This window comes from Manihot esculenta, chromosome 5 (genome assembly GCF_001659605.2).
Source record: "Manihot esculenta cultivar AM560-2 chromosome 5, M.esculenta_v8, whole genome shotgun sequence".
Classification (NCBI taxonomy): Eukaryota; Viridiplantae; Streptophyta; class Magnoliopsida; order Malpighiales; family Euphorbiaceae; genus Manihot; species Manihot esculenta.
This window is the reverse complement of record NC_035165.2, coordinates 24,975,385-25,002,420: the sequence shown is the minus strand read 5'-3', so window position 1 is coordinate 25,002,420 and position 27,036 is coordinate 24,975,385. Positions and strand designations below refer to the sequence as shown.

Genomic DNA, 27,036 nt, shown 5'->3' with positions numbered 1-27,036 from the left:
TTAATTTAAAAAAATAAAATGCAATTTTTAAAATTAAATTTTATAATATTGATTATAACTATAATTAATTCTTTTAAATTTTGATGAAATTTAAATTAAATTTCATAAAACTTAGGTAATAATTTTTTATTATGGAGTAAAATGCTTATAATAAAATTTTTTTTCTCTTAATTATCATTTATTTTACTAGGTAATTAAATAAAATAAATAATTAAAAATTATTTTAATAAATAATTAATTAAAAAACTTTTTTATAATTTAACCCTGCATTTTTTTTTTATAAAACAAAAGGGTGCACATATACCTTTTTCATAAAAAAAAAAAATTATTTTATGAATCAAAATTTGAACGAAAATCATATGGGTGAAAGAATTAAATCGAACCGAAACTATGAAGAACTAAATCGAAACTATAAAAAGAATTCGATTTGATTTTGATTCTCAGGTAAACTCTGAATCGGAATTAAAAATCGAAACCGCAAGATATCACCGTTCTCTTTCATTTCGAAATTTCAACAGCCTCAAGGTCCTTCACGCCTGCTGGTGTTGGAACTGGGAAATTGAAAGAAAATATACAAGTGCAATAGCCTTGAGTCACGGAATCTGCACAAAATTCGCAATCGTTGTTCGATTGTCTGTCATTTGATCTTTCGATAAGAATGGTACTCTTAATTATTGATTCTGATTCTTCTGTGCTTATTATGATTTCTCTTCAAATTGAATTATAGGTTTTGATTTCGTTTGGCAGATCCGATTCATACTTCTGCAGAACAGACAAGGCAAGACTCGTCTCGCCAAATACTATGTACCTCTTGAAGATTCCGAGAAGCACAAAGTTGAATACGAGGTATGCCATCTTATAAACGACGCTTTTATCTTCGCAATTTGTTTTTATCGACCGCATTTTTTCTTGGTTTGTTGACCTCGATTAATTTATCGGCAGGTTCATCGGTTGGTTGTCAACAGAGATCCCAAGTTCACGAATTTTGTTGAGGTTGGTGATTTTCTAATAGGGTTCAGTTACGAAAAAACTTTGTGATTTCACCAATTTCACTTAATTGAATATAAGCGTCCAGTTAATTTGCTAGTTGACACGGATTAATACTGGAGTGAGTTAATTAGCCAATCTAAAGAATTTATGCTCTCCGTGGTTGCATTTTCATCTGTTAATTGCTTCAGAACTCCAGTTTTGTGCATATACTTCTCGGGTTGGGACCATTTTTCTGTAATCTTTATATAACTTAGTTGCTGCTACTTCTCCCAGAAAAAGAATTTTTCTGGTTGTAATATTTAGATGATGGTCAAACCCAACCCCTTTGATGGGAAGAGATTATGATTGAATGCTTTCACTTGTCACTTTAAATTCATTACTTGTTTTACTACAAACAGCTTCATCTTGAGAATTCCTTAGCTTTCCTATTATTGCATCTTCTTCTTCAGATTGAGTTTGGAAATACGGATTCCATCTTTGGGTGGGTTGCACATTAGATGACCTGTTATTTATGTTATGGTAATTTTTTTAGCTTACTTTCTTATGGCTAATGAGGCATCTTGGTATTCATCATATTAAATTGTTTTTCCTAGCTTCAAATATTAAAGTACCTTGTTCTGTAATGTGTTTTGCAATTTATTCTGAATAGTTTTTTGCCTTGTTTACATGGTAAATACTTTTCTTGCAGTTCCGAACACACAAGGTCATATACAGGCGGTATGCAGGATTATTTTTCTCACTGTGTGTTGATATCACAGATAATGAATTGGCATATTTAGAGTGCATCCACTTATTTGTGGAGATATTGGATCATTTCTTCAGCAATGTTTGTGAGCTAGATTTGGTATTTAACTTTCACAAGGTTTGTCAACAACATGATTTTTCTTGTTTACTTACTTGATTACCTGCTCCATGCACATCTTCTTCTTTGAAATTTTATCTGTAGTGCACCAATATTTGCTATTTTCTCATTCTCCTTCTGCTGCTTGTATCTGGTTAGATTCTGCCATGATCTATTCTTGTAATGGTGTGGACTGTAGCTCCTTGAGAGCTGTGCACGTTTGAAATACCATCTGTTTGCATACACTGGCTAGAAGGCACATGGACACATGATCATTAGCAGTTGTAACTAAGCATAAAATTTTCTTGCTATTATTTCTGTAAGGGTTACCATGGATGCATGTTGCTTTCCAACTTCTGCAATGTAGTCCTCGTATGGATGTGTTTCAGCTTTCAAATGGATCAATTGCTCTGAATTAGGGGGGAAAAAGAGACAAAAGAAAAAGAAAAAGAAATATTCTTTGTTCCCATGTGTACTGATTCACCTGGTCTCTTTCTAGGTGTATCTGATACTTGATGAATTCATTCTTGCTGGGGAACTCCAAGAAACAAGCAAGAAGGTGAGTCTTTTCCGTAGATATTTACTCTTTCCCTCGTATATGTGGCATGCAGGGATTCTAAGCCTGTGACGTTCCTTTTTCCACATATCAGCAGTAACACTCCAATTTCTTAACTTTTGTTTCCTTCTCTAGGGGATATTTTGATTCCCAAGAAACAGAAAGTTGTGGTTATTAACAAAGAGACTTTTTTCTTTTTAGGCCTAATGACCAAAAAAATCCTGAACGGTGTTTGTCAAATTTATCTCATTATTTTATTTTTGGAGATTTACAATTTAGTTTCTGGATATTGCTATTATTAACAAGTTAATTCCTACATTTTCAGAAATGTATTAAAACGTCTTTATCTTTTATCTCCGTCAACAAAATAGTCCTTCTGTCTATTTCTGCCGTTAAAAATATAGCAAAAGACCAAATTACCTCCCTTCTTTTCCTCCTTCTTCTTCGATTCTTCCTCTTCTTCTTTGATTTTTCTTTTTCTTTTTCTTCTTTGATTTTTCTTTTTATTCTTCTTCTTTAAGGAATCTTCTCCTTCTTCTTTTTCTTCTTCTTCTTTTTCTCCTTCATCATCTTCTTCTTCTTTTTTTTTTCTTCTTTTTTGAGGAGGATTTTGTTGAAAGAAAGAAACGATAAGGATTTTTTAATAGATATGAGAAAAGATAAGGACATTTTAATAGATTTCTGAAAATGTAGAGACTGACTTGTTAATAGTAACAATATCCAATGACTAAATAAGGGATTTTATTTGAGGGTAAAATTAGATTTAAAAAATTTTCTCTCTCGTTCTTTATCTATTTTTAACGGAAAAAAAGATGGAAGAATTATTTCGTTGACAAAAAGAAAATATAAGAACGTTTTAATAGGTTTCTAAAAATGCAGGGAATGACAATACCAAGAGACTTAATCTTTTGGGCTAAAATTGATAGTGATAACAATTTCAATATTAAGTAATTGAAATATATATGTAAAGCTCAAAAAACTATTTTAATAAAAAAACAAATATATTTTTCACTATTTACTAATTATTATAATAAATATTTTTTAATAATTTTTTCACGTCTAAGCAAAGAATAATATTTTTATACTTGTCAACATGCAAATAAGTAAAGAAGAATTTTCTTCTTTGCTAATTGATATAATTGATAAGGTTTATGTGTAGATGTTATTTTTCCTTAATTAAATGGATTAGAATTGTTATCAATAAAATTAAAATAATATGATAAAATTGAAAAAGTTGTACATTTTGTTTTTTTCTTTCTAGTTTTTTTTTTTCTTTAATTTTTTCTTTTTTCTTTTCCAATGAACCTTTTTGTTGATTCACTTTTGGCTTTGTTTCTTGCATAGCATTCTTCTGTAGTGAATTGTGCTTTCTTGTGATTTCAGGCTATCATAGAGAGGATGGGGGAGTTGGAGAAGCTCGAGTAAACGTCTGTTCTCTAGTTAGAGCATTTGGAGATTTCATCATTTTCCCTTATTCTCCTCCCATACCCAACTTTGTTTTAATTCAGTTCTGCTTTTATTTTCTTGCTCATTGGGCACAGCCAGTTCTTTCTTCCCTTGTAATATTTGAAAATCAAGTCCCAAACTTTCATTTACACATCTCCCTTTGGTGTTTGGAACTGTGGGTTAATCATGTATCATCAATCAAAACTTTATTCTTTATTCATCAACCAAGGAAATGAACAAATTTGTGTTCAAGTTAATGTTGGATTTTTTTTTTTCTTCCTATTCTGGGAGTCTGGAGAACATTTTTATATAAGCGGGTCAGAGGAGATGGCTTCAACATAGGGTTTCATCACAAAGGATTAGTGAAAAATGCATCATAAAGACAATAACATCTGCCATACCAAGTAGACGAGAAGGCAGGCGATAACATTTATTGCCTGATCATTCATTCTTTACTAGGATTAAAGTTTAATATCCACAATTCGTACTTGAGCTAGTTCTCTTATTAGATAAAAGAGCAGGAGACAAATCTTTGGGGGCAATGAAACCTTGTCTTACCATGGGACGTGTCAGATCACTTTCTTTTTTCTTTTTCTGTTGTGGTGGTGCCATCTTCATTTGGGGTTTGTTTCCGTTACTGTTGCCAAGGGCAGTTAAGGAAGGTGCTTTTGCAGTGTGTGATGGCTCTGTCTTTGTTTGTGGCGGTTCGTTTGTATAATTTGATTTGTTGTTTTAATTGGGTCTGTTTGGATAGTATAATTTGTTTTGGTTGATTTGATTTCTTTTTTATTTCGGATTCTATTTATGAGGACAAAATAACTTTCATGGATTAGTTTCAGACGCGTGCTGCATTTATATATACACACTTTTTACTGAACGTAAATAACTACTATTTTTCAAGCGATATTCATGTAAATACAAGTGGATAAAAATCATACATGTGCAGAGGAGGATTAAGAATGTATAATCAAAGGCATGGGTCCATATCATACTCAAAGGGAGGGTGGGCATAAGCAAGTTTATATTTTCTGCGTAAACGGGTAAGGTAGACGCCAGCAAACAATCCTTGGCAGCAGATATGCTTTAATATGCTCATATACGCATCTGATTCCCCAGACTGCTCTTCCCTCGATGCTATTTTAATGCCCCACTTACATCTCAGATCCCTATATTTGACCATGCCAAAATAGAGCAACGGCTCACAAGCGTTAATAGAAAGTAAAGAATGAAATAATATGTTACTGTCTGCCCATCGCCTGATTGTAACAGTTCTCGACTCTATATTCCTCTCACAGTTGCTCACTGCAGAGTAAACGCAATGGCAATGTGCCACCGCCAGCTCGAAACCCAACTCCAGTTTCTTCATAAACAGGAGGAATATGGTGATCTTGCCTCTTCATCCTTGCTTGCGGCAAAGTTACGGCCGTGAACTGCTGCTGCTGAGTGATGTGAGGATACTTGGGGCCCAGGACTTCTAGTGTTGAAGTTGAAGGCAAAGAGGGGGGGATATAGGGCATAAGCCTAGGCGATTCTTGCCTTTCATTCTGCCAGCTTGGAAACTGAGTCATGGCTGCTGAAGTGTTTCCGTATTGAACTCCCAATTGAGCGGCCCAAAGCTGCTGTTGTTGCTGCTGTGGCTGCTTTGTCAAGGCCTTAGAACTTGCATGGGGAACGCAATATGGGCCGGTGAGATGGGGAATCAGCTGAAGTTGGGCCTACAATCAAGCATTACCACAAAGAATCAGCAACTTGCTAGTTCCCACTCAACTCAATTAATTGACCAAAAGTGACCCGTATAATAGAAATGGCAGTTGTTGCAAATTTTGGAGTTTATGACTAGCCAGCAATTGGCAAGCTGCACGGCAAAGATGCATCTGCATGCTTGTCGTGTTGCATGTAAGATGAGTACAAACTACAATAATTTTTCTTTCTTTTAAAAAAAATATCTTCCACTGCGTCGAACTATTCAATAGGAGCAATTATTTATCAGTAGACTATAATCTTAGAACGGATGAATGGCTAATGACATTCTAAAACCACTTCTATGATCACTTTTATGGTCACCTCTTTACATGAACACGAATTTGCTAATCTGAAAGGAAAGAGTAAGACCTGTTGTGCTACTGTTGAAGGCGAATCATGGTAAGCAGGTGTATATCGTGTTTGTGACATGGAGAAAGGCATGAGTGTGGGATATTGCGCATGATAAGGAACTTGAAGTTGTGCAAATGGTTCCAAACCATTTCCAGGTCCATTAAAACTGTTATTAGGTTCCATCCCACCACCTCCAGCTGATAGAGATAAAAAATTGAAACCCTGAGAGAGCAAAACTGATCAGAAGCAATCAAACTGTAAGTATAAATAATTCTCAGGAAAAAAAAGGCCAATATCTAAATCACCTTTACAAAGTGTCCATGGATTTTATACAGGGCACTTTACCCATAAAACTAGACTAATGTGAGAATTTAACACTTCTTTCACGCCCACGGAGTGTGAAAGGCACAACATTAAATAGGAGGAGGCTTTGATATTATATTAAAAAAATATGTTGAGCCTATCTCACTAACGGGAGGAGTGCCTAAGGATTCATACGGGCATATTAGCCATGTCCAAACCAATGTGAGAATTTAACAGTAATTGAAAATAGATACTAAACTAACCTGCTTCTGAGAGGCCAGAGCAGACTGAGAACGATCTTGGTGTGGCCTTAGGTGTTGAAAAATATCATTTTTACCGTCATTTGGATTCTTCACAGGTGCATTAACTACTGTGCCAATAGATGTAATTCCGTTCAAATCATTTCTAATGCCATTGAAGTCATTTATTGTCCTAAGTACACCTTGCTTCAATATTTCATGCGGTCTCAATTGATTCAGAGGCCTTTGCAAGCTTTCTTTGCTCCGAGGTATCTGCAAAGCCCGAATGAGATGGCCAATGTAAACATGAGCTGCGCACCTCTTCCATGACCCTCTGTCAGTTGAAATTTTAAAAACCTGTATCACTAATCGGTCACCATCAGTGGATGCTTGAAGAAGTAAATAGCAATGAACAGATAGTTCAATTTAGAATTCTTGTGCTACCTCTAAAGAGCAGGTAAGATAATTAAGAACTAGATTACAAAATCTTCACCTTTCCAGTCGAAACATTTTGAAATGAACCAGGTTGAGCACCAAGCCAAGCAGGTACTTTAGCAGCACAGGATCTGAAACACCAAGTCATGTGAGAAATTGGCAATAAAGGATACATAAAACATCCAAATCAGACTAAAAGAAGAAACTTACTGTGATAAAGGCCCATGACAAACACCATGCGACTTTGATGAAGACAATCCTGGCCACAGTACTGGACCTTCAGATTAAAGAATTAAGCTTTCAGCCATTGGCAGTTTAGTGATATAATATGAGTTACAAGTTACAATATCAAGCAAGCTAGAGTTCTACTGTTGTTTTTGGATGCGCCAATAGTATGATATTGGTCTAGTTGATTTCCAGTTGCTGTAGTCTGTAAAAGCAACAAATCAGATGAAATATTGGAATCACCATTTTTCACATGTAAGTATATCTGATTCAGACTTTCAAAATATGATTACCGGTGCTAATGCTAATTCTGTCTTTCCATCAATAAGGGAAGTTTCTGGTTTTGCAGGCTGCTTTAATTCCCTGCATAATAAACGCAGAGAAAATTAGATGCATGAAAAAGAGGGAAAAAATAAGCACCAAAGGTGGTGTTGAGTTCAGGATATCAAGCAAAAAAAAGCAGCAGATACCCAGTATCCTGGCGGGGCCCAGGTAGAAAGCATGGGTTAAACAAGTTGCATGGTGTCTTTTGTTCCTCGTGTTTAACCAACTTGTGCAAATTCACTTGAGCAACAAAACTGTTTTCTCCATGGTGTTTCTCACTGCTGGACAAATTACATGGTTCTTGAATACTAGGTCCAATCATTGAATAAACTTTAGCAGTTTCTCCAGTTGATTTTTCTATGTCAGAAGCAGGATTAACAGCTTCATCAGATCTTGATTCGCAAATTTCATTCAGGTCTTCTTCTATAGCTACAGAATCTGACAAAAGACAATATTTAGAATACTTTCACATTAAATAAGCAACTATATAAACAACTGAATTGATATTGTAGGGGAAATTAACAAAGATTTACCTTCCAATTTGGGTGGATGTCTATCAACAGCCTCGGGCAAAGCTGAAGGACTCGTATCCAATTTGTTGTTACCAGCATGTTCAATGTTGGGGAACATTCCTGCCAAAGCATACAATGTCTCCACAACTTCTTCCTCATCTTTGGTGATTGGCCCACCCGCATTCTGCTTCAGGGACCAGTTTGGGTTCCCTTGTTTCTAGAAAAGCAAACTTCTCTTTAGATGAGTTTAAGTGATTACTCCAAAAGGAATAAGTTAGGTTAGCAAATTGATAAAATTGACTAACCAGATTCTGTTTCAGTTTCTTTAGACCAACCCTTTTGGGTGATTCAACACCACCAGTAGAATGGTTCAACTTCTTTGAATCTGGAAAAGGTGGAGATAAAGATTCTAGATTGCGTTTCTTCATGGCTGTAATTAAAATGTCCAAATTTCCAAAGCATTAATTCCCAAAAAAAATTATTAAGCACTGACATAAATTTTTCTTTTTTCTTAACAAGGAAAAAATAGAAAAAAAAAAGAGTTTTTTTCAGATACGTAAAAAGCTTAAAGTACCTCCCATGTGAAAATAAGTTTTAAGAGTAGAAAAGAACAAAGCAAATATTTCAGATACAAAATGGTTTATTGAAAAGAATCAATGCACCGTGAAAGTCCCATCATAAACACAACAAATAAGATTAGAAAAGAGAACAGAGAGAATCTTGCGTCCTTGAAAAGAAAGGGAAAGTAAAAAAGCTTCAGTTTTGCTTCAGTTCTAATCAAAATTTACACAGATTAAAAAACCCCCCAAAAAAATTTAAAAAAAAAAACAGCAGCAAAAACTTTCCCTAAAGGCCGACCACCAAGTAAACCTCCATTTGGCAGCCAGAGGCCTTCTAATAATTAATAAAAAAAAAATCCCACCTTAGAGTGTGCTTTCAATAGTTCTTATTAGGAAAAAAATATATTAAATGCATTTGAAAAAAATAGTTTAAATTTCTATTCAGTACTCGTAGAGTCTTAGAATTTTATGATTAAATATATTAAATAAATTAACATCAATTTTTAATAACCCTTCTTTTTCTCTTTCCAAGAGAATAATAATAAAAAGAAATAAGACAAGTGTTCCTTCCTTCTAACTAACCACACCTGACCGTAGCTTCCGCGGAACAGAAACATGATCAACGCCATTGCACCCATGAAAAAGTTCCTGCAAATTTGATAAAACACAACAAATAATCAAAATGAAAATTAGTTAAGAAACAAATACCTTTTTATATAACAAATTAGTAAATTACCTTGCTGGGTAGCTTGAATCTCTTAGCGGCACCACCACCACCACCACTTATAGAAGGTGCTTGTGAAGGAAGAGCCTCTCCTTTATCAGCTAAGTTGCAACCCATTTCATAGTTGTCTTCGTTGCTCGAAGCTGCTCTACTCTATTAACAGCACTCAATTTCTTATTTCTCTTTATTCGATTTCTCCGAAGATACGAAGTCACCACCACCACCGTTCAAACCTTAAAATCAGATCACACAAAATAAACGATGATAACAACAAAACAGAGCAAAAAGGGAAACAAGGGACAGAATTATCAGAGAAACTCTTATCACCAAGTTGAATAAGAATATACAGATAAAGACAAAGACCCAAATGGGGTTTTGTTTCTTAGTTTAGTAAAAAACATGAAATTTTAGGGACCAGAATAAAGGAGAGAGAAGTAAATTCACCACAGATAAGCTTGTGTCCAAGTTTGCTTAATCTGTCAGAGACCAACTCGCTCCACGCCTCACGTCTCGACTCATGTCCGTTTCTTTCACATTAATCATCACAAACTAACAACATCCGCCTGTTGGAAACGGCTTTGACGGCCATAACCGATTTAATAAGCCAAACACAGATCTTTCCCTTCCATTTCTCTTCCAAGTTATGCTTCTTCAACAGAAGGAAAGAGAAAAAGTTAGAGAAACCGGTCTTATGGATTGATGAAGATAAACCCAACAGCAACAAAAGGAGAGAAGAGTTTTCTTTTATTTAGTTAACAGTAATCAGAGAAATTGCAAGGGTGGAGAAAACCAAAAAAGAGGTGTTCGGGTTTTTGTTCCAACGAGAAAATCTAGTTATTAGTTGGCTCATATCTCTCTGCTAGTCTCTCTCTCTCTCTCTCTCCCTCTCTCTCTCTCTCTCTCTGTTCTTTCCAGCAGAGGTGATCAGGTAAATGTGAAGGAATACAGCAGAGACAAAAACTCAAAAAGAAAACCAAGGAGATTGAGTGAAAGAAAAATAAAAAGAGAAAAAGAGAGCGGAAAAGTAATTCGTTCTCGTGTTTACAGAATCAGGTTCTTCGTGAAATAAAGCACATATAAAAGAGAGGAAAAAGAGGAGAGGGAGGGGGAAAATGCACGCAAAGACCCCTCGAGAGAGCACACAAAGGGGAGAGAAGGAAAGGAAAGGAAAGGAAACGCTCACTCTGTTACACCCGTGAGTCACCTTGTATTTTCACAAGAGCATATGCAGATCCCACTCATTAGAAAAATCTTTTGAATTAAAAAGAAACCCCATTAATGAGTACGAATCTCCCTGAACCTGAATCCATTAAACAGTGCTTTAAGGAGACAGAGACTATACTTACTTCTCATCCGCAGATCTTAATCTCACACATCACGGCCAAAACACAGTAACCCAATAAAAAATTTTCACTCTGAAACGATCTGAAGAACCCAAAAAATCCCAGAGGTTAATTCGATAGGTCTCTCGCTTTGAGCCCCCAAACAGACCATTGAAATACCAGCAGAGCCTCGAAAACTAAGCTATAAAACAGAAAGGAAGAATTTAGAAAGTAACAACCTTCAATTCTTCAAAACAACCATCGACAAATTCACATTTAATTTACACCTGCACTTCTCTACTTCATTCCCTCTCTTTCCCTCTGCCCATAGACTCCAAAAGACGGAAAATCAGAAGCTTTCGGTTCGCACTCGCAGTGTGAAAAAAAAATACTCCTTATAACGCGTAAAAAAGCGCCCACACCACCTTGTCCAATCACCACTCATACAGCCGTCTGATTCGTCAGATAATGCGAGCTACACGAATCATCCACGTTGGATTACTCTGCCACTGCCGCCTAGTAAAGTTGTCTACACTGCACCATCCCACACCCAATCAAATATTCCATTAATCGTGATTCGTTCTAGCTAGGCTTAGCAAAACTTCAGCCTGTTCTAGCCGTGTGATTGTTTCTTCTATAGGAACAGGTATAGAAAATCATTTCTCTTTGCTAAATATCCAGACGGTTTGCATAAATGAATAACGGAAACGAACTGCTACAACTAATCAACGGCCAATATTGCAGGAATTTCATATGTAGCCACGTGGCAACCTATTCTATCTTTACGAGTAAAAGGGACTGGTCTTCTACTCTACTGCAAGAAAAATATATTCTGTACCTTACTACGAATTTCTTTCAACTTCTCTTTTTAAAAAAAATTCTAAAAGTTTTCTTCACACGCTAATGTCTAGTTTTAGCACTCACGCACCTAAGAGGGACATAAGGAATGAGGAAGATGTGAATCACGCGCTGGATGGAGAGACTGGCCTCCACTTGGCAAAATATTATACATCTCTCTCAGTGAAAACGCTGAAATCTGCAAATCCTAATTCTAGAAAAAGTTGGCAATCACGAGGAAGTGGAAGATTTACAAAGAGTGGAAAACTCGCGATTAATTGGATAAATGATCGCGATTAATTAATGGGGAGATTGGCGTGATGGTTCGATTTTCTGCGACTCGGCGTGGAAGGGGTAACGTACTCATGCGCGATGCGTGATTCCAACTCCTTCCAGACTTCAGATAACTATAAGCTTATCTTATTTCTTTATTTTTTCTGTTAATTTTCTTGGTAACCAAACAAAGGAAAGAAAATAACGAAAATGTAAACAAACTCAAGTCTTCTTCTCCACAGAAATACGACACTCAAATCCAATCTCTTAGCCCGATGATCCCGAATTTCAAATTTCCTTGCGATTTCTCAACATTCAAACAGATTATTGTTGAACTCAAAAACATAACAAAACAAATACTGAAATTTCACTCCAGAGTAATTGTTTAAACAAATTAAGCATATTCGAAGAAAATTTGAATTGAAAGAAGGAAATAGGAAATGAACAGATACCTGAGATAACGACAAGCAGAAGCTCAAGGAGACAAAGGGACAATGATAGAAATCAAAATGAAAATTTAAAATAAATAGAAAAATAATATCTTAGATTATGATTATTTACGAAAAAATAATTTATATTTAAAATTTTTTTTATAAAATATTTTCTATAAAAAATATTTCTACTGATTAATATTTTTTTAATTAATTATTACTGATTAATATTTAACTTGTATATATATAACAATTGTATTGAATAATTTCTACCTATAAGATCAGTCCAACTAAGTAAACTCTATGATTGTACAAGTCATTGCAGGAAAATAATAACTGATGGACCACTGGATTGATCGAAGTAAGATTTTCTACTCACCGGATCTCAGAAGAGTGCTATCATAAGAGAAGTTATCAGGCCACAAAGTGGAGAATATTAGATATTAAGAATCAAAGCCATTTGAAAAATTAGAATTCGCTGCTACCTCTGGGCATGCCACTAGCTTTAAACTGGAAATACAATTGAAATCAGATCAATTCCAAAATTAGCAGATTGAATTAAGGATCTATTTGTTTTATAAAAAAATATTTTTTAAATTTTTTTATCAATTTATGACACTCTAAAAAAATTGATTAATAAAAAATATTTTCCCTATCAAATAAAATATTAAGTTATTTTTAAAAAATAATATAAAATTTATTAATACACTTTATTTTTTAACACGACATCTAAGTAATGGAAACTAAAGTATTTTCTTAAAAAAATTTATTAAAAACATTTTATATAATATATTTTTTAAATATAAATTATTTTCTATAAACAAAGCTAAATGAATAGGGAAAAATCATCTTTATCATATGATCAATTTCTCGATTTTGATTTAATTCATTTATTTAATTTATTAATATTTTTTAAGAATAATAAAGTGTCCTATTATTTAAGAAAAATAAAATAGAATATAATGAAATAACAAATTTAGAGGTGAAAAAACATATTTAGCAATTTTGTTTTTTTTGTTTTTTTTTTTTTCCAAATAAGAAAAAGGAAGTTGCAGTGGTGGACATTAATATATGCTAATTATTTAGTGCACACTGTATATAGATGATGAGCTAGACCATGTAGGCCCAAGACTGTCAGTAGGCCCATATTTTGAAAAAACAATTGTTTTTTTTTTTTTAAATTAAGGTAAAATTATCCCTTTATTTATAAAATTATCCCTAATATGCATTGTGAAAAAAAGAAAAAAAAATATATATATAATTTATAAAAGATATTTTAATTAAATTCCTTATTTTCTCTTAATTTTTTATTTTTTAAAGTAAGAATTAAATTAAACAGAAAATAAAGTTAGCCGCTTTTTTTTTTTTCTTTGTATACTCAAACGCAGTGCTAGACTGCTAGTATGGTCCTTCACAAGACAAAGCCCTATCTATAAATTATTACATGTATTGAATTCTTCATTTATGATTTATTTAATATACGTTAGAGGGTGTTGATAGTAAAAATTACTTAACATCATTCTGGAATTAACCTATAATTATTAAATTAAAATAAATATTTTAATTTTATAAATTTATTATATAATTTAATTAATTAATATAAATAATTATAAAATTATTCTCATATAAAATTGAATTTATATTACATATATCTTTATAAATAAATATTTTTTTATGCATGCATTTATTATATATTTGTCATTTTTTATTTTTTAAATATCATACTTTTATTATAATTAGTATTATCCAACATGCATTTGTAAATTTTATTTATTTATATATATTATAATTTTAAATCACAATAAACAACTAACTATAATAATTTAAGTATAAACAATGATAAAAAAAAATTTAAAATTTAAATGTATTATGTGTTATTTTAATATTGTTCTAATAATTTAACATTTAATATATTTTTATAAATTAAATAAACTTATTATTTAAATTATTTATTATTTTATTATTATCTTTTAATAAATCGAATGATAATGAGAATTATCTTTAGTAAATATTGTATTACATTATTTTATTTTTTAATATTATAAAATTAAAATTTAAAATTAATATAGTGAATTTTTATAATTTTCTATAAAAATAGAGAATGAATTTTATTGCACTTAAATTATATTTTTATTAGTTCTTAATTTAAATGGTTAATATTGGTTTTTAATATTATAATTTATCACTCTAATAATTTATAATTTTTTATTTTAAAATTAAATATATTATTAATAATTAAAACAACAGTACCATATTATTTAAAATTTTATATTATCAAATTATTTATATTTTAATTTTCTTTTAGTTATCAAATTATTTATAACATTATCTAATTATTTTATATTATTAAATTACCTCTTTAATAATTTATAATTTTTATCTTATAATTTTGATTGAATTATCATCCACTTTAAAATGATATTTTAAATATCATTTTTAATAATTTTAAAAGTAATATATATATACATATATTAATTTTATAAATTTAGCATTTTATTAAATAATTAGAATTATAATAATATTTTAATATTTTTATTAAAAATTTGAATTATTACATATTATCATCTATTATCTTATGATCATTTTTTTAATTTAAATTTTTTATTTAATAATTTAATATTATCAAAATTAAATTTATTTCAATAATATTATCTTAATTTTGATATTTTTATTTATTAATTTATATAAACAAAATTTAAATATTTATTTTTTACTTTAATATTCCAATATAATTATTGTAATTAAAACATCAACATATTATCTAATAATTTTATATTATCAAATTATTATATTTTTTATAATAATTTAAACTTTAATTTAAAATTAAAATATTTATTAAAAATTATATTTTTATTAAATTAATAATCTATAAATAATCTAAATTGAGAGATAGTACATATCAGCAAATGGAGAGCACCAAATAATTGAACATGAAAGTGCTAACAATTGCCATTAACTATATAATAAATCATAGACAAATTGAAAATAAATATTAAATACATTAATTTCCTAAATATTAACTATTATAATTTATAAAATAATATCAACAAAAGCCTTTATATAAAAATTCTTAAAATTGTTAATCGTATATAGCCTATTAATAATGTTATTAATATTTTTTAATTTATATGATAAGATAATTAATGAAAAATATATACTTTTTAATTTTAAAAGAGAAAATATTTTATTTTAAACTAAAAAATTATATATTTTTTTTAAAAATTACAGTTGGGTGAATATTCTATAAAATATCTAAAAAATTAAATTAAATATAGATAAAAATAAAACCAATCTGATAGTAAAAAAAATATAAAATCAAAAAAATTACTTAATTTTAAAATTTTCAAAAATTACAAAAATACTAAATAAGAGAAACCACTATACATCTATAGAAAAGTAAAATTAAAATAAACTTTAATTAAATAAGAATATACATAAATTATTGAATATCATATTTCGACTAATGCCTCATAATTTTTCTTTTATTTTACAATATAAATAATCATCAGAGCCATATTAAACTCTATTTTTTATTTCGACTAATACCTAATAATTTTTTTTTATTATTTTAATGAAATTAAAAAGTATTAATTATTTTTTCCTATTTTTATCATTATCTCTACCAAACACAATAATCACTTATATAATTCTATAAACCCTATCTTATTACCTCATTTTCTCTCTCTTAATTATATCTTTTTCTATTTATAAATTGATAAAGAGAATTATTAAGATAAATAATTAGATAAAATAAGTATGTTTTAATCTAAATAAGGAGTATATTAAATTTTTTATTCTTTATTTATATTTTATTTTTCTAATTATCATAAAAAAAAAACATAAGACATAACAGATTGGGCTTTCAACAGTATGGTGAGCCTTTAATATGATTTGTTCAAAATGAGCAGAAAACCTTCCTTTCTGAGTGCATGTCATTTCGTGGATTCTGTGTTTATTGGAAATTGTCAGTGTTGATCAGAAACGGTAGTTTGGGAAGATTCTAAAAGGCTTTGGATTTTGTGCTTCTAGGCTCTTCTTGTGTATAGGCTTTTTGATTTTGTTCTCTGCTTGTTGGGTTTTCTACTTGCCTGGTTTGAGTTTTTAATATAATGGTAAATTGCATGTTAAAAAAAATCTTATTTATAATTATTTTATTATTAAAAGCAGAAGAAATAGATACAAAAATCAAAAGCATAAGAGAAAACAACACTGCTCGCATTTGACTTATTATTCAACTTTTACAGATACCATCTTTCTTTTGTTTATTCATTCATTCTTCCCAAAGAACCCACATCAAACATATAACAAATTACTTTCGATTCTCAAGCAAATTTAATAAGCAAAGCTTCAAGGGCACTTGCGTCTGCCACCACGGGTTGTCAAGCTGGCGTAGCAAGGACAGACCTCATAGTTACCGGCAGTTCCCGGTGGAACACAGTTGCAACGACTACAGCAAGTCCCACATGCCCTCTTGCACAGATGCGGCCTAGACGATAACTGGCACCTTGCAGTGCATGCGCTTCCACAGTCTGAAATTTCAATACACCATATATCAAATTAGCATATATCAATTTGGCCAGTTTGATCATATATAGCAAGAAGTAATATATTTACCAATTTTCTTAGGAGGATAGGTTGCAGCCAGGTTTGAGTTCACCTGCACAAGTGAAACGACATATCGTTTTAACTCAAGTTGCAAATTAATGAACAAAAGATTAAGCAAATATTTAGAAGTGAAACTTGTACCGGTGGGTGATGGTGATGATCGGCATCAGCAAAATGGAGAAGAAGAAGAGAGATAAGAAGAGAAGCAATCAGAAGCTTGGAGATGGCCATTTCTTATAGAAGGCAAAGTACTTAATAAGCTAACGTTGAATTCTTGTTTGAAATCTATTTGAAACCTTGGAGCGTAGAATGGGGAGAAAGTGTGCATAGTATTTATAGGCAGAAATTGAGAGTAGTGAGAAGAAAAGAGAGGGCTTAGGTGCATGCCGAGGGAGATATTCGGGTGCATTTGTATATTTAATTAATAAAAAAATATTAATTTAAAAATATAATTTATTATATTTTAAATAATTTTTTAAATTTTAAATTATATATTAAAATTATATAAGACGAGTGTATATATTGAAGTCGGGGAAGCATTTTTGATGGGAAAGCAAAATTGGCGTACTAGAAGAATTAGCGCTGAGTTGTCAGAATTATGTGAAGGCTGTGGGGTGGGGCTACCTGGTGGAGAGTGGAGAGCAGCCTTTTGGAGTCTTCCCGAGTCTACTAGGGAAGTGGGACATGAGGAAAAATAATCGGATGATAATGCGGTTATTTTGATATTGAATTGTAAGTCAATATAATCCATTAATTTATTTTTATTTTATAAAATTAAATTGTTTAGTTTTTTATTATAATTTTATTAATTAATTTTAATTAAAATAATTAAATAATATATATTTAAAATTATAAAAATTAAATGGTATAAATTCTTAAAATAATTAAGGATATTTATTTAAAAAATAAATAATTTTACTTTATAAAATATAAAATATTTTAAATTGAGTAATTTAAAAAAAAGTAGGAATAATACATAATTATTCGCATATAAGGCACTTTGTTATTAATAATGTTTGGTAGGACCCTCCAGCAAATATAATTGGAAAAGCCAAAAAAAAAAATTAAAGAATATGGTGATTGTAATAATTAAGTAAGAGAACGAAAATTTTATTTAAATGAAAAAATATTTTGTTATAATTTAGGTGATACAATTTTTTTTTAATTATTATAGTAATAAAATTTTAAATGATAAATAAAAGTTGGTGGAGGGATTAACATTTAAATATATATGGGATCATAATTAAAGGACTTACTCTCAAATTGAGATAAAGAATATGTCTAGCTGGATTAAGTTTAATTAAGGCCTCTCAAAGTTGTAAATTTTAATGGATAAAGGTCTTTGATGGATATCCTTATGATCAATTTACCATTTTATTTTATTTTTATTAATTTAAAATTTTATAAATATCATTAAAAATTTATTATTTAATTTTTATATTAAAAAAATTATTAACTAATCTTTATTTTCAAAAAATATATTAAAATATCTTTAATGTTTAAAAAAAAAAAATTCTACCACTTATCAAAACCCTTGTTGAGACAAACTTTCTTGATGCAAAGACGATCTTCAAAGTGAGTTGGCCAGCTAGAGAAAGGCCCTTTGTTTTTTTTTTTTTTTGTCGGAAAGCTAGAGAAAGGTTAGAGCACAGCTGTGGCGTGTTGAAATGGGAAATTTGGCAGCTTCGATTGATTGATGGATAACTATGGGCGTTCACAAACTTTGTCTTGATGCAGACTGATCCCCAGGTTCAGTGATTGAACCTCAATAATGTCAGAACGACTGCCACCTGTTATTGATCAACCACTCATACAAGCCAAACACACGTGTGCAATGTTCTAAAATTTTATTGTAATTTATGATTTTATTTATGTAAGAAAATGAGGGATTAAGATCATTAAATTTAGAAACTCTTAAAATTCAACGAAATAAAAACTGTGAGTGTATGATTTAATTATTCAATTATGATAAATTATATTTATCTTTTTATTTTATGCGTATATAACTACCATTCTCTTAAAATTTAACTTCAATACGAATCAAAATAATAAATCTAAATGTAAAATTATGGTATAAATTAAATTGGTGAGAAAAATAAAATATAATTAAATTATTATATTTTTTATTTTATTTACAATAAATTTTAATAAATAATTATTTTATTAATAAAATATAATTGAGATAAATACGTCTTTTTTTAAATTAAAGGATTAAATTATAATTTTATCGTATTTTAAAGATTAATTTTTTAAAACAGTCAAAATTTATTTCCATTTTTATAATTTGAAATTAATACTATTTTATCTGGTGTCCTTAAATATTAGTTGCTGCTGGTCCAAATTTGGATCAAAATAAATAATTTGATGACGACTTTAAATTAGACTATAGAATTCGGAAAATTTCATTTCTAACTAGAGTTCAAATCAATTTCAATATGATAATATAAAAATAACATGATGTTGAGATTGTGATAGGTGTGTACAGAATGCATAAAGATTTTATGAACTATTTTATCTAATTTTATTGGGCAGTAGAAAATTCGATTTATAAAATATGAAGATTAGATAATCAATATTCTTGATTTTATCAATATTCGAAATAAATAAACCGACCACTTTAAAACTCGTATGACAAACGGAAATTAAATATAGATATTATTAATCTCAGTAAAGGATGAGCACGATTTGATATAGTCTGGAAATAAATACAAATATTGACCGACCTCTTCAAAGTCTGGAGTGGATGGATAAATCTCTTCAAAACTCGTACTACAAGACATTGAATGCAAGTACGGCCGACCTTAGTGAGCCGGATGCGACTTGATGAAATTAGGTAAAGCTCTGACCTCCAATACGATGGTCGATCCTTCTAACCCCTTCCGAAATATTAAATGCGCATGTTGTGAAACTGACTAACGTGATGTACACGATAGACAGGATATGGGCTAAATCCGCTTCGCATAACGTCTGACACACTTGCCAAAGAGTATTACGTCCAATTTGATCGGATTTAGCGCTGGAAGTCATCAGAATGATTAGGATATATATACCCCAATACCACCCCAAAACAGGTGAATCTCTGGCTGGAGAATCTCTCCCTCATGCTCTCTCTCTGAAGTTAATCTCTCTTACACATTCATGGAAGAACTCTTGAACGTCTCCTCTCATAGGCACCCTCAGGAAGTTTTTTCTTCTCTTCTTCTCTCTGTTTTATTTCTCTTTATACCATTAAAAAGTCACAGATCTAACTTGAGCGTCAAAGGGTCTCCACCGGGGCATCCTCGGTAGACCCCTAACTGTCCTTTCATATTTTACAGATCCCATTCCTCAAAATCGAGTATAGAGGGTGTGTGCTAGCTATTATATACAATTCAATTTCCTTCAAATCTTCCGATGTGGGACGGATTTACGCCGTAAATCCGCAAGCAAGCAGCTGAAGCTGCTGACTATCACACTCTGTCCCGCTAACTTTTTGCGACGTCCTCGTCGCAACTGAATCCTTTACAATTGCTAACCAGGACCGAACCCTCGGGTATTGTGGTTCGCTTGTAACGACCCGAAAATCAGACCGCTACCGGCGCTAGGATCCGGGTCGGCTTAAGACCGCCGGGACCCGTAGCAAGCCTAACATAAAACCTGTAAACCTGTTAAAACCCATACATGATCAACACATATATAAAAAATTTGAACTTTTCTCATTCAATTACCAAACTCAACCTGCATGCACAACTCATAATCATCAATCCCCTCATTGGAGTCCTCAACTATGCTCCAATGGGTAACATTCATTCATACATTAAGTTTGGTTTTCATAAAACATCATTAAACCATTACATTTGAAAGATCATGTATTAAAAGGGATAAACAACATACTAGGGTCAAGCACCACTCTGATCCTCAATAACATCATTACATTACATAATTATTCAATACTATTCATTACAGTATTTATCATGTCCACCACTAGCTATTACATAACCATGACTTTACTCTAGCTGACCTCTTGGTCTAACCCGTACTTGCAAACCTGGGGTTAAGGGAGTGGGGTGAGCTACTAGAGCCCAGTGAGCAGAATAATAAAACATAGTATTTAAAACATATGATAATATGGAATGCATCACAGTACAAATAATTCACATCAAGGATGAACTTGTCACCATTTAACCCTCCATACAGTCCAATCATGCTAGGGGCGTAGTGCAGGCACGCCTGGACTTCCATAGCATAACATACATATCCAATAGTGCCGGGGGCGTAGTGCAGGCTCGCCCGGACTTTCTCTTACATAGTGCCAGAGGCGTAGTGCAGGCACGCCTGGACTTCCATATCATAACATCATGTCATAACGTGTGAGGGCTAATGGATCATTCAACATTCATCCACATCAACAACATAATATGCAACGCAACATATTCGTGAATTCTAATGCAAGCACCCTATATAACTCATGGCATTCATGATGAGTGAATCATGCTAAACTTTCCTTATTCGCTTTAAAAACATAGAGAGTTATTCCACTCACCTTTGGCTAGCTCTGATAGACACTGAAGCAGCTGACTCACTGCTGGGGTCCTCGGTTCCTCGGGTCCGAACCTATACAGGTGGACTCAAATGAGGGACCAAACATACATAAATATGACTCTAAGATACTCCCCAAAAACCCCCTAAAACACCTTAAAACAATCACAAAAATCATGCAAAGGAAGGCTGGACAGGGCACTTTCGGTGGCAGGTTCGGCGGCCGAAAGTCCCTCCAGAGCCGAAAGTCATGCACCTTCGGCGGCACTTTCGGCGGCCGAAGGTTCCCTCCAGAGACGAAACTCATGCATGTTCGGCGGCACCTTCGGCGGCCGAAACTCCCTTCCAGAGCCGAAAGTCCACTTTCGGGGGCAGGGTTCGGCAGCCAAAAGTTGGCCTCCACAGGCAGGTTCGGTGGCCGAAAGTCCCTTCGGCTGCCGAACCTGAGTTCTCCCAAAGGCAGAACTCAGCCTCAACTCATGCACAAATGCCTCCCAAACTTCACAACTCAACCAAAACATGCATAAACACATACAATAGCTCCTAGGGGTTTCAAACTATCCTAAACCCCAACTACAACACATCAAACACACATAAACAACCCACATTGCACAATAACTCAACATAAACCCATGAACTCAAAAATAACCTAACATGCATTTCTACCCCATAAATCTTCATGAAACTCGTTTAAAACATAAAATGAGCTAAAGATCGACTCTTACCTTTTGAAGATCGAGAGAGAGAGTGTGACCTAACTTGGAGATTTGGGGAAGATGGGTTCCTGAGGTCTCCAAGCTTCACAACTTCTATCTAAGCTTGAAATCTTCAAAACCAAGTTAAAACTCATAAGAAATCATGAAAGATTTGAAGGAGGAACTCAAGATTGGCATGAGGGTGGCGGAGACTTACTTTGGCCGAAAATAGGGAGAAAAGCTTGCCCGTTCGGACATGGGGACCCCTTTATAGGTGGCTGGCCAGGCCACTTTCGGGGGCCTAACGTGCCTCCGCATGCATGCCATGTTCGGCGGCCGAACATAAGGTTCGGCGGCCGAACCTGGACTTCCCTCACTTATGCCTTCGGGGGCCTAAAGCACTCCCGAAGCACATGCACATTCGGCGGCCGAACTTGAGGTTCGGCGGCCGAACCTGAATCTTCCTCCAAGGCTATTTTCATTAAAAACTCAATTTCCTTTTTACTTGAAATCATAAAATACATTAATTCATTTCATAAAACATGATTTTACCCTTCTAGAAGTTTTCGACATCCGAGATTCCACCGGACGGTAGGATTTCCGATACCGAAGTCTAGCCGGGTATTACATCGCTAGTACCTCGGGCGGCTCCACCTCGTCTCTCACGGGTAGCCCTTTCCTCGCATTCCACACAGGCCCACTAACTCCGCACAATTTGTCTGACCCAGAGTGGCTCTGATACCAATTGAAACAGCCGAGCCCGAACTGGCCCAAATAACTTTTGAGCCCATTTTATACTTGGCCCAAAATGGTTAACCCAAGTTATTTAGTAGTTCTGTGCTAGCTATTATATACAATTCAATTTCCTTAAAATCTTCCGATGTGGGACGGATTTGCGCCGCAAATCCGCAAGCAAGCAGTTGAAGCTACTGACTATCACAGAGGGATCTATATGAAATCTCTAAAGCATCCACCTCTCATCAAATGAATCACAGATCAACGATCAATTTATCGAATCGAGTCACTGTCTAGGTCTGCATCTGCATATCCCGCCGGATCTCAATTCTCAGATTATCAGTTGGCACTGTCTGTGGGAACGAAGGAGACTATTCTATCATCAGAGTTTCCAAACAATACCCATTGAGATCCATATGGCAAACAAAAAAAAAGTTAATAACTAGCAACAGGAAAGACCGGAGGGAAGAGAGATGGTGAAATAACTTGATCACAGGCTAAATCTTGAAGAGCCCGCACAAAAGATGTTGTTGTGAGAAGGAGAACAACATGAGGACGGTCAACTAACTGTGAGAGAAAGTTGACGTGCGCGAGTTATCTAAGCTATACAATTACCTCTTTAGTTCAAAGTATTTTTGTCATCATGACTAGTTACAAATATTAAAATCTTAGATGAAATCTTTGTGTATATAAGCACAAGCATGATAGTATTTTGGAGTAGCTTAAAAGCTCTCATCAGTGATTAATATCAGTATGAATTCACTAAAAAAATGATTATTTGTTTAAGCATGTTGTTATGCAATTTGAAAACTGTAAAATAATTCACGCATTAGAAATATTATTTATTAGATTCTTTGAATCGTATGAGATTATATGGTTGGTTAAAATTAATATTTACATTCATTTGAAATATGAAGATAAATGTCATGTGTGACATGTTATTTATGGATGAACACTATTGAATTCACAGTATGTATTCTCATTACGTATGTATTGTGTGAGCTTTTATTTTATAAATAAGTTCTTAAAGCAAAATGAAGGTCAATGTGCTCGAGCATAAAACAAGGCTAAAAGCTCGGAATTGCCAGAAAGCCTATGAGCCTGAATCTCGAAATCACCAGTAAGGCAACGAGCCTGAATCCAGGAATCGTCAGTAAGGTCACAAGTCTAAATCTTGAAATCGCCAGTAAGGCTACAAGGCTTAATCTTGAAATCGCTAGTAAGGCTACGAGACTGAATTTCAGAATCGCAAGTAAGACCACGAGCCTAAATCTTGGAATCACCAGTAAGGTCATAAGTCTAAATTTCAAAATCGCCAGTAAGACCACGAGTTTGAATTTCAGAATCGCCAATAAGGCCACGAGCCTGAATCCTTGAATCGCCAGTTAGACTATGAGCCTGAATCTTGAAATCGTCAGTAAGGCTACAAGCTTAAATCCTTGAAAAAAGAATCATGGCTAAGAGTTTGGAGGCCGACTAGAGAACCAAATAGCTCGGACGAAAAAATCAGGATGGAGAGCCTGGAAGATGCCTAAGAGCCAAAGTGCTCAGATGAAGAATGGAAGATGACAAGGAGTAAAAATGCTATGACTATAGTCCAAAGCAAAAAGCCCAAAAGACGTATAGCAGCAAAAATGCTTGGAAGACTCGGGGCTAAGAGCCTAGAAGAAACTCAAAGGAAAAATGCTCGGAGGAATCAGGGCTAAAAGCCTAGAAGACGTTGAAGGGCAAAAAGACCCCAGAAGACACTTAAGAGCAAAAGTGCTTGGAAGCATACTCAGGGCTAAGAGCCCAAAAGACACCCAAGAGAAAAATGCTTGGACTATGTCTTCGAGCTAAGAACCAAAAAACTACAAGAGCAAAAGTGCTTGGAAAAAGAATCAAGGCCAAAGAGTCTGGAATAATACAAAGAGCTAAAGAGCTCAAACAAAAAATAAGGACAGAAGAGCCCGAAAGACGCACAAAAGCAAAAATGCTCGAAAATAGAATAAAGACAATAATGCTCGAAAGACGGTTAAGGGCACAATGCTCAGAAGAAGTGCGAGAGCAAAAATGCTCAGAAGTGGTCTCAGGGCCAAGAGCCTGATAAATGACAAGAGCAAAAGTGTGCGGAAAAGGAATCGAAGCAAAGATGCTCGGAAGACGCTTAAGGGAAAAAGAGCCTGAATGATACAGAGCAAAAGTACTCGGATGAATAACTAGGGCAAAAGGGCCTGGATGATAATAGAGCAAAAGCACTCGGATGAATAACTAGGGCTAAAAAACTGGAAGCTAACTACGAGTCAAAGAGCTCGAATAAAGAATCAGGGCTAAAAGACTAGAAAACAACAAAAGCAAAAGAGCTCGGATGAAAAATCAGAGCTAAAGAGCCCATAATAATATACAGAGCTAAAGAGTTCAGACGAAAAATCAGGGCAAAAAAGTCCAGTAAAGAGCTGAAATGCTTATAATAATAATAAAGGCTAAAAAGCTCAATAAAGAAGATAAAATGCTCATGGAAAATACTCAAGGCTAAAAAACTCTAAAAATAATATAAGTGCTAAAAGCTCAAAAAAATAATTCAGGCACTAAAAAGCCTAGAAGTTCCTTTCTAAAAGGAGTGCGAATTAATAACATAAAAATAAAAAATGAAATATATCAGAATCCTTCAAAAATTTTAAAACATAGACTAAAGGATCATACAACAACTTGCAATAGTTTTGTTATGATCTTTATCAAATAGTTTGTCTATTACTCTTTTTGTTTACATGAATCTTAAGTATCGTTATCTCGACATGCCATCAGAGTTAAGACAAGTCATAAATAATCTGTCGATCTAACGAGACATTAAGATCTCATATAAATAATAGGGCTGAATATATTCTAAGGAAAAAAGTCCAAACTGAAGAGCAAAAAATATCAAGCGTTAAGTTACAATCAAGAAACAGAAGTAATTTTATTAAATAAAAATATGTGCGTTACAAGAAATTAAAAAACGTTTTACCAACAAGGACAAGGCAAACACAAACATGCCACATATTTACAAATAAACACTTTTTACAAAGGAGAAAATCTTCAATTCTCTAAGGAAGAAGCAAGATCACCGGTCAGATTGAGCTTAATTTTAGAGGTGTTCTTTGAAGTATCAGCAGTCGCAACAGTTGAATCTCCCACAATATCACCTTCCATAAAAAGACCCAAAAGGGCAGACCATTAAGGTCAAGTCAGAAGGGTAAAGTTGGAAGGGTAGACCACTAAAGTCAGACATTCCAAAAGGAAGACTACTAAGGTCAGATTTTTCATAAGTAAGACTGCCAAGATCAGATCTCCCAAAGAGAAGATTATCAATGTAAGACCTCTAATAAAAATACTTTCAAAAGCAAAGGCAAAACGACTTCATATTACATTGGAAAAATAATTAATTAAGAATTTTCTTGCTTTTATAAATATAAAATTTACTTCCTTAGTCCAGTCCATGTTAAGTCGATCAATTCAACTGATCGCATTTCCCTTCCAAATGCATAAAGCGTCTACTAAATGAACATCTGGCGTCGAATCAGCAGATTGGATTCCCATCTTCAATCATCATAAATAACTCTCGAAGAAGCGAAAGGACATTTAATAACATAAGAATAATAGGGCCCATTGAGATCATGACACGTGTGTATAGGATACAAAAAGATTCCATGAACCTTTTATCGGGCAACTAAAAGTCTGACCTATGGAGTACGAAGATCAGACCATCAACACCCTTGACTTTACCAATGTCTGAAATAAATAGGCCAACCATTTCAAGACTTGTACCACAAACAGGAATTAAATATGGAGATTATCGACCTCAATAAAGGTCGAGCAGGCCAAGCATGATCTGATACATTTTGAAGATAATACAAACCTTGACCGACCTCTTCAAAACCCAGAGCGGATGGGCAAATCTCTTCAAAACTCGTACTACAACGAGGCATTGAATGCAGGCGCAGCCGACCTCAATGACCGGACGTAACTCACCTCTATATAGATCGGGTGAGTCGAGCACGACCTGATGACACTAGAGTAGAGTGTCAACCTCCAATATGATGGTCGATCCCTCTATCCCTCTCTGAAGTATTAAATGTGTGTAATGTGAAACTAACTAATGTGACGTACATAATAAACAGGATATGGACTAAACCTGCTCCGCATTTATGAGTCGCCTGACACACCTGCCAAAGAGTGTCAAGTCCAATATGATGGGACTTGCATTGGAAGTCGTTAGAATGTTCAGGGTATATATACCCCAATACCAACCCAAAACATGTGAATCTCTAGCCATAGAATCTCTCCCTTAGGCTCTCTCTTTGAAGTTAATCTCTCTCTCACGCATTCACGTAAGAACTCTCAAATGTCTCCTCT

General features: G+C 33.2%; 3 protein-coding genes across 7 annotated transcripts; 1 reads left to right on the top strand and 2 right to left on the bottom strand.

The window, feature by feature from the left end:
• Positions 1–458: 458 nt before the first annotated feature.
• LOC110614432 (AP-2 complex subunit sigma) lies at positions 459–4,090 on the top strand. The gene is made up of 6 exons (XM_021755966.2): positions 459–661; positions 748–846; positions 943–993; positions 1,679–1,852; positions 2,331–2,390; positions 3,771–4,090. Exons 1-6 carry the CDS (start codon positions 659–661, stop codon positions 3,810–3,812), a joined length of 429 nt encoding a protein of 142 aa, XP_021611658.1. The 5' UTR covers positions 459–658; the 3' UTR covers positions 3,813–4,090.
• Positions 4,091–4,727: 637 nt separating this feature from the next.
• LOC110614430 lies at positions 4,728–11,005 on the bottom strand. Of its 5 annotated transcripts, XM_021755961.2 has the most exons (15): positions 10,859–11,005; positions 10,596–10,773; positions 9,694–9,898; positions 9,262–9,482; positions 9,113–9,173; positions 8,271–8,395; positions 7,987–8,182; positions 7,600–7,891; positions 7,423–7,492; positions 7,274–7,334; positions 7,115–7,181; positions 6,963–7,035; positions 6,494–6,826; positions 5,946–6,149; positions 4,728–5,548 (listed from the first exon to the last, which is right to left on the bottom strand). In XM_021755961.2, the coding sequence occupies exons 4-15, from the start codon at positions 9,364–9,366 to the stop codon at positions 5,123–5,125; spliced, it is 2,013 nt and encodes a 670-aa protein (XP_021611653.1). In that variant the 5' UTR covers positions 9,367–9,482; positions 9,694–9,898; positions 10,596–10,773; positions 10,859–11,005; the 3' UTR covers positions 4,728–5,122. The 5 variants fall into 5 exon arrangements, with proteins under 5 accessions (XP_021611653.1, XP_021611655.1, XP_021611652.1 ...); XM_021755963.2 differs by having other exon boundaries at positions 10,433–10,953; XM_021755960.2 differs by having other exon boundaries at positions 10,596–10,953.
• Positions 11,006–16,306: 5,301 nt separating this feature from the next.
• Positions 16,307–17,105, bottom strand: LOC110614975 (gibberellin-regulated protein 1). Its single transcript, XM_021756669.2, has 3 exons — positions 16,859–17,105; positions 16,727–16,769; positions 16,307–16,641 (listed from the first exon to the last, which is right to left on the bottom strand). The coding sequence occupies exons 1-3, from the start codon at positions 16,946–16,948 to the stop codon at positions 16,460–16,462; spliced, it is 315 nt and encodes a 104-aa protein (XP_021612361.1). The 5' UTR covers positions 16,949–17,105; the 3' UTR covers positions 16,307–16,459.
• Positions 17,106–27,036: the final 9,931 nt, after the last annotated feature.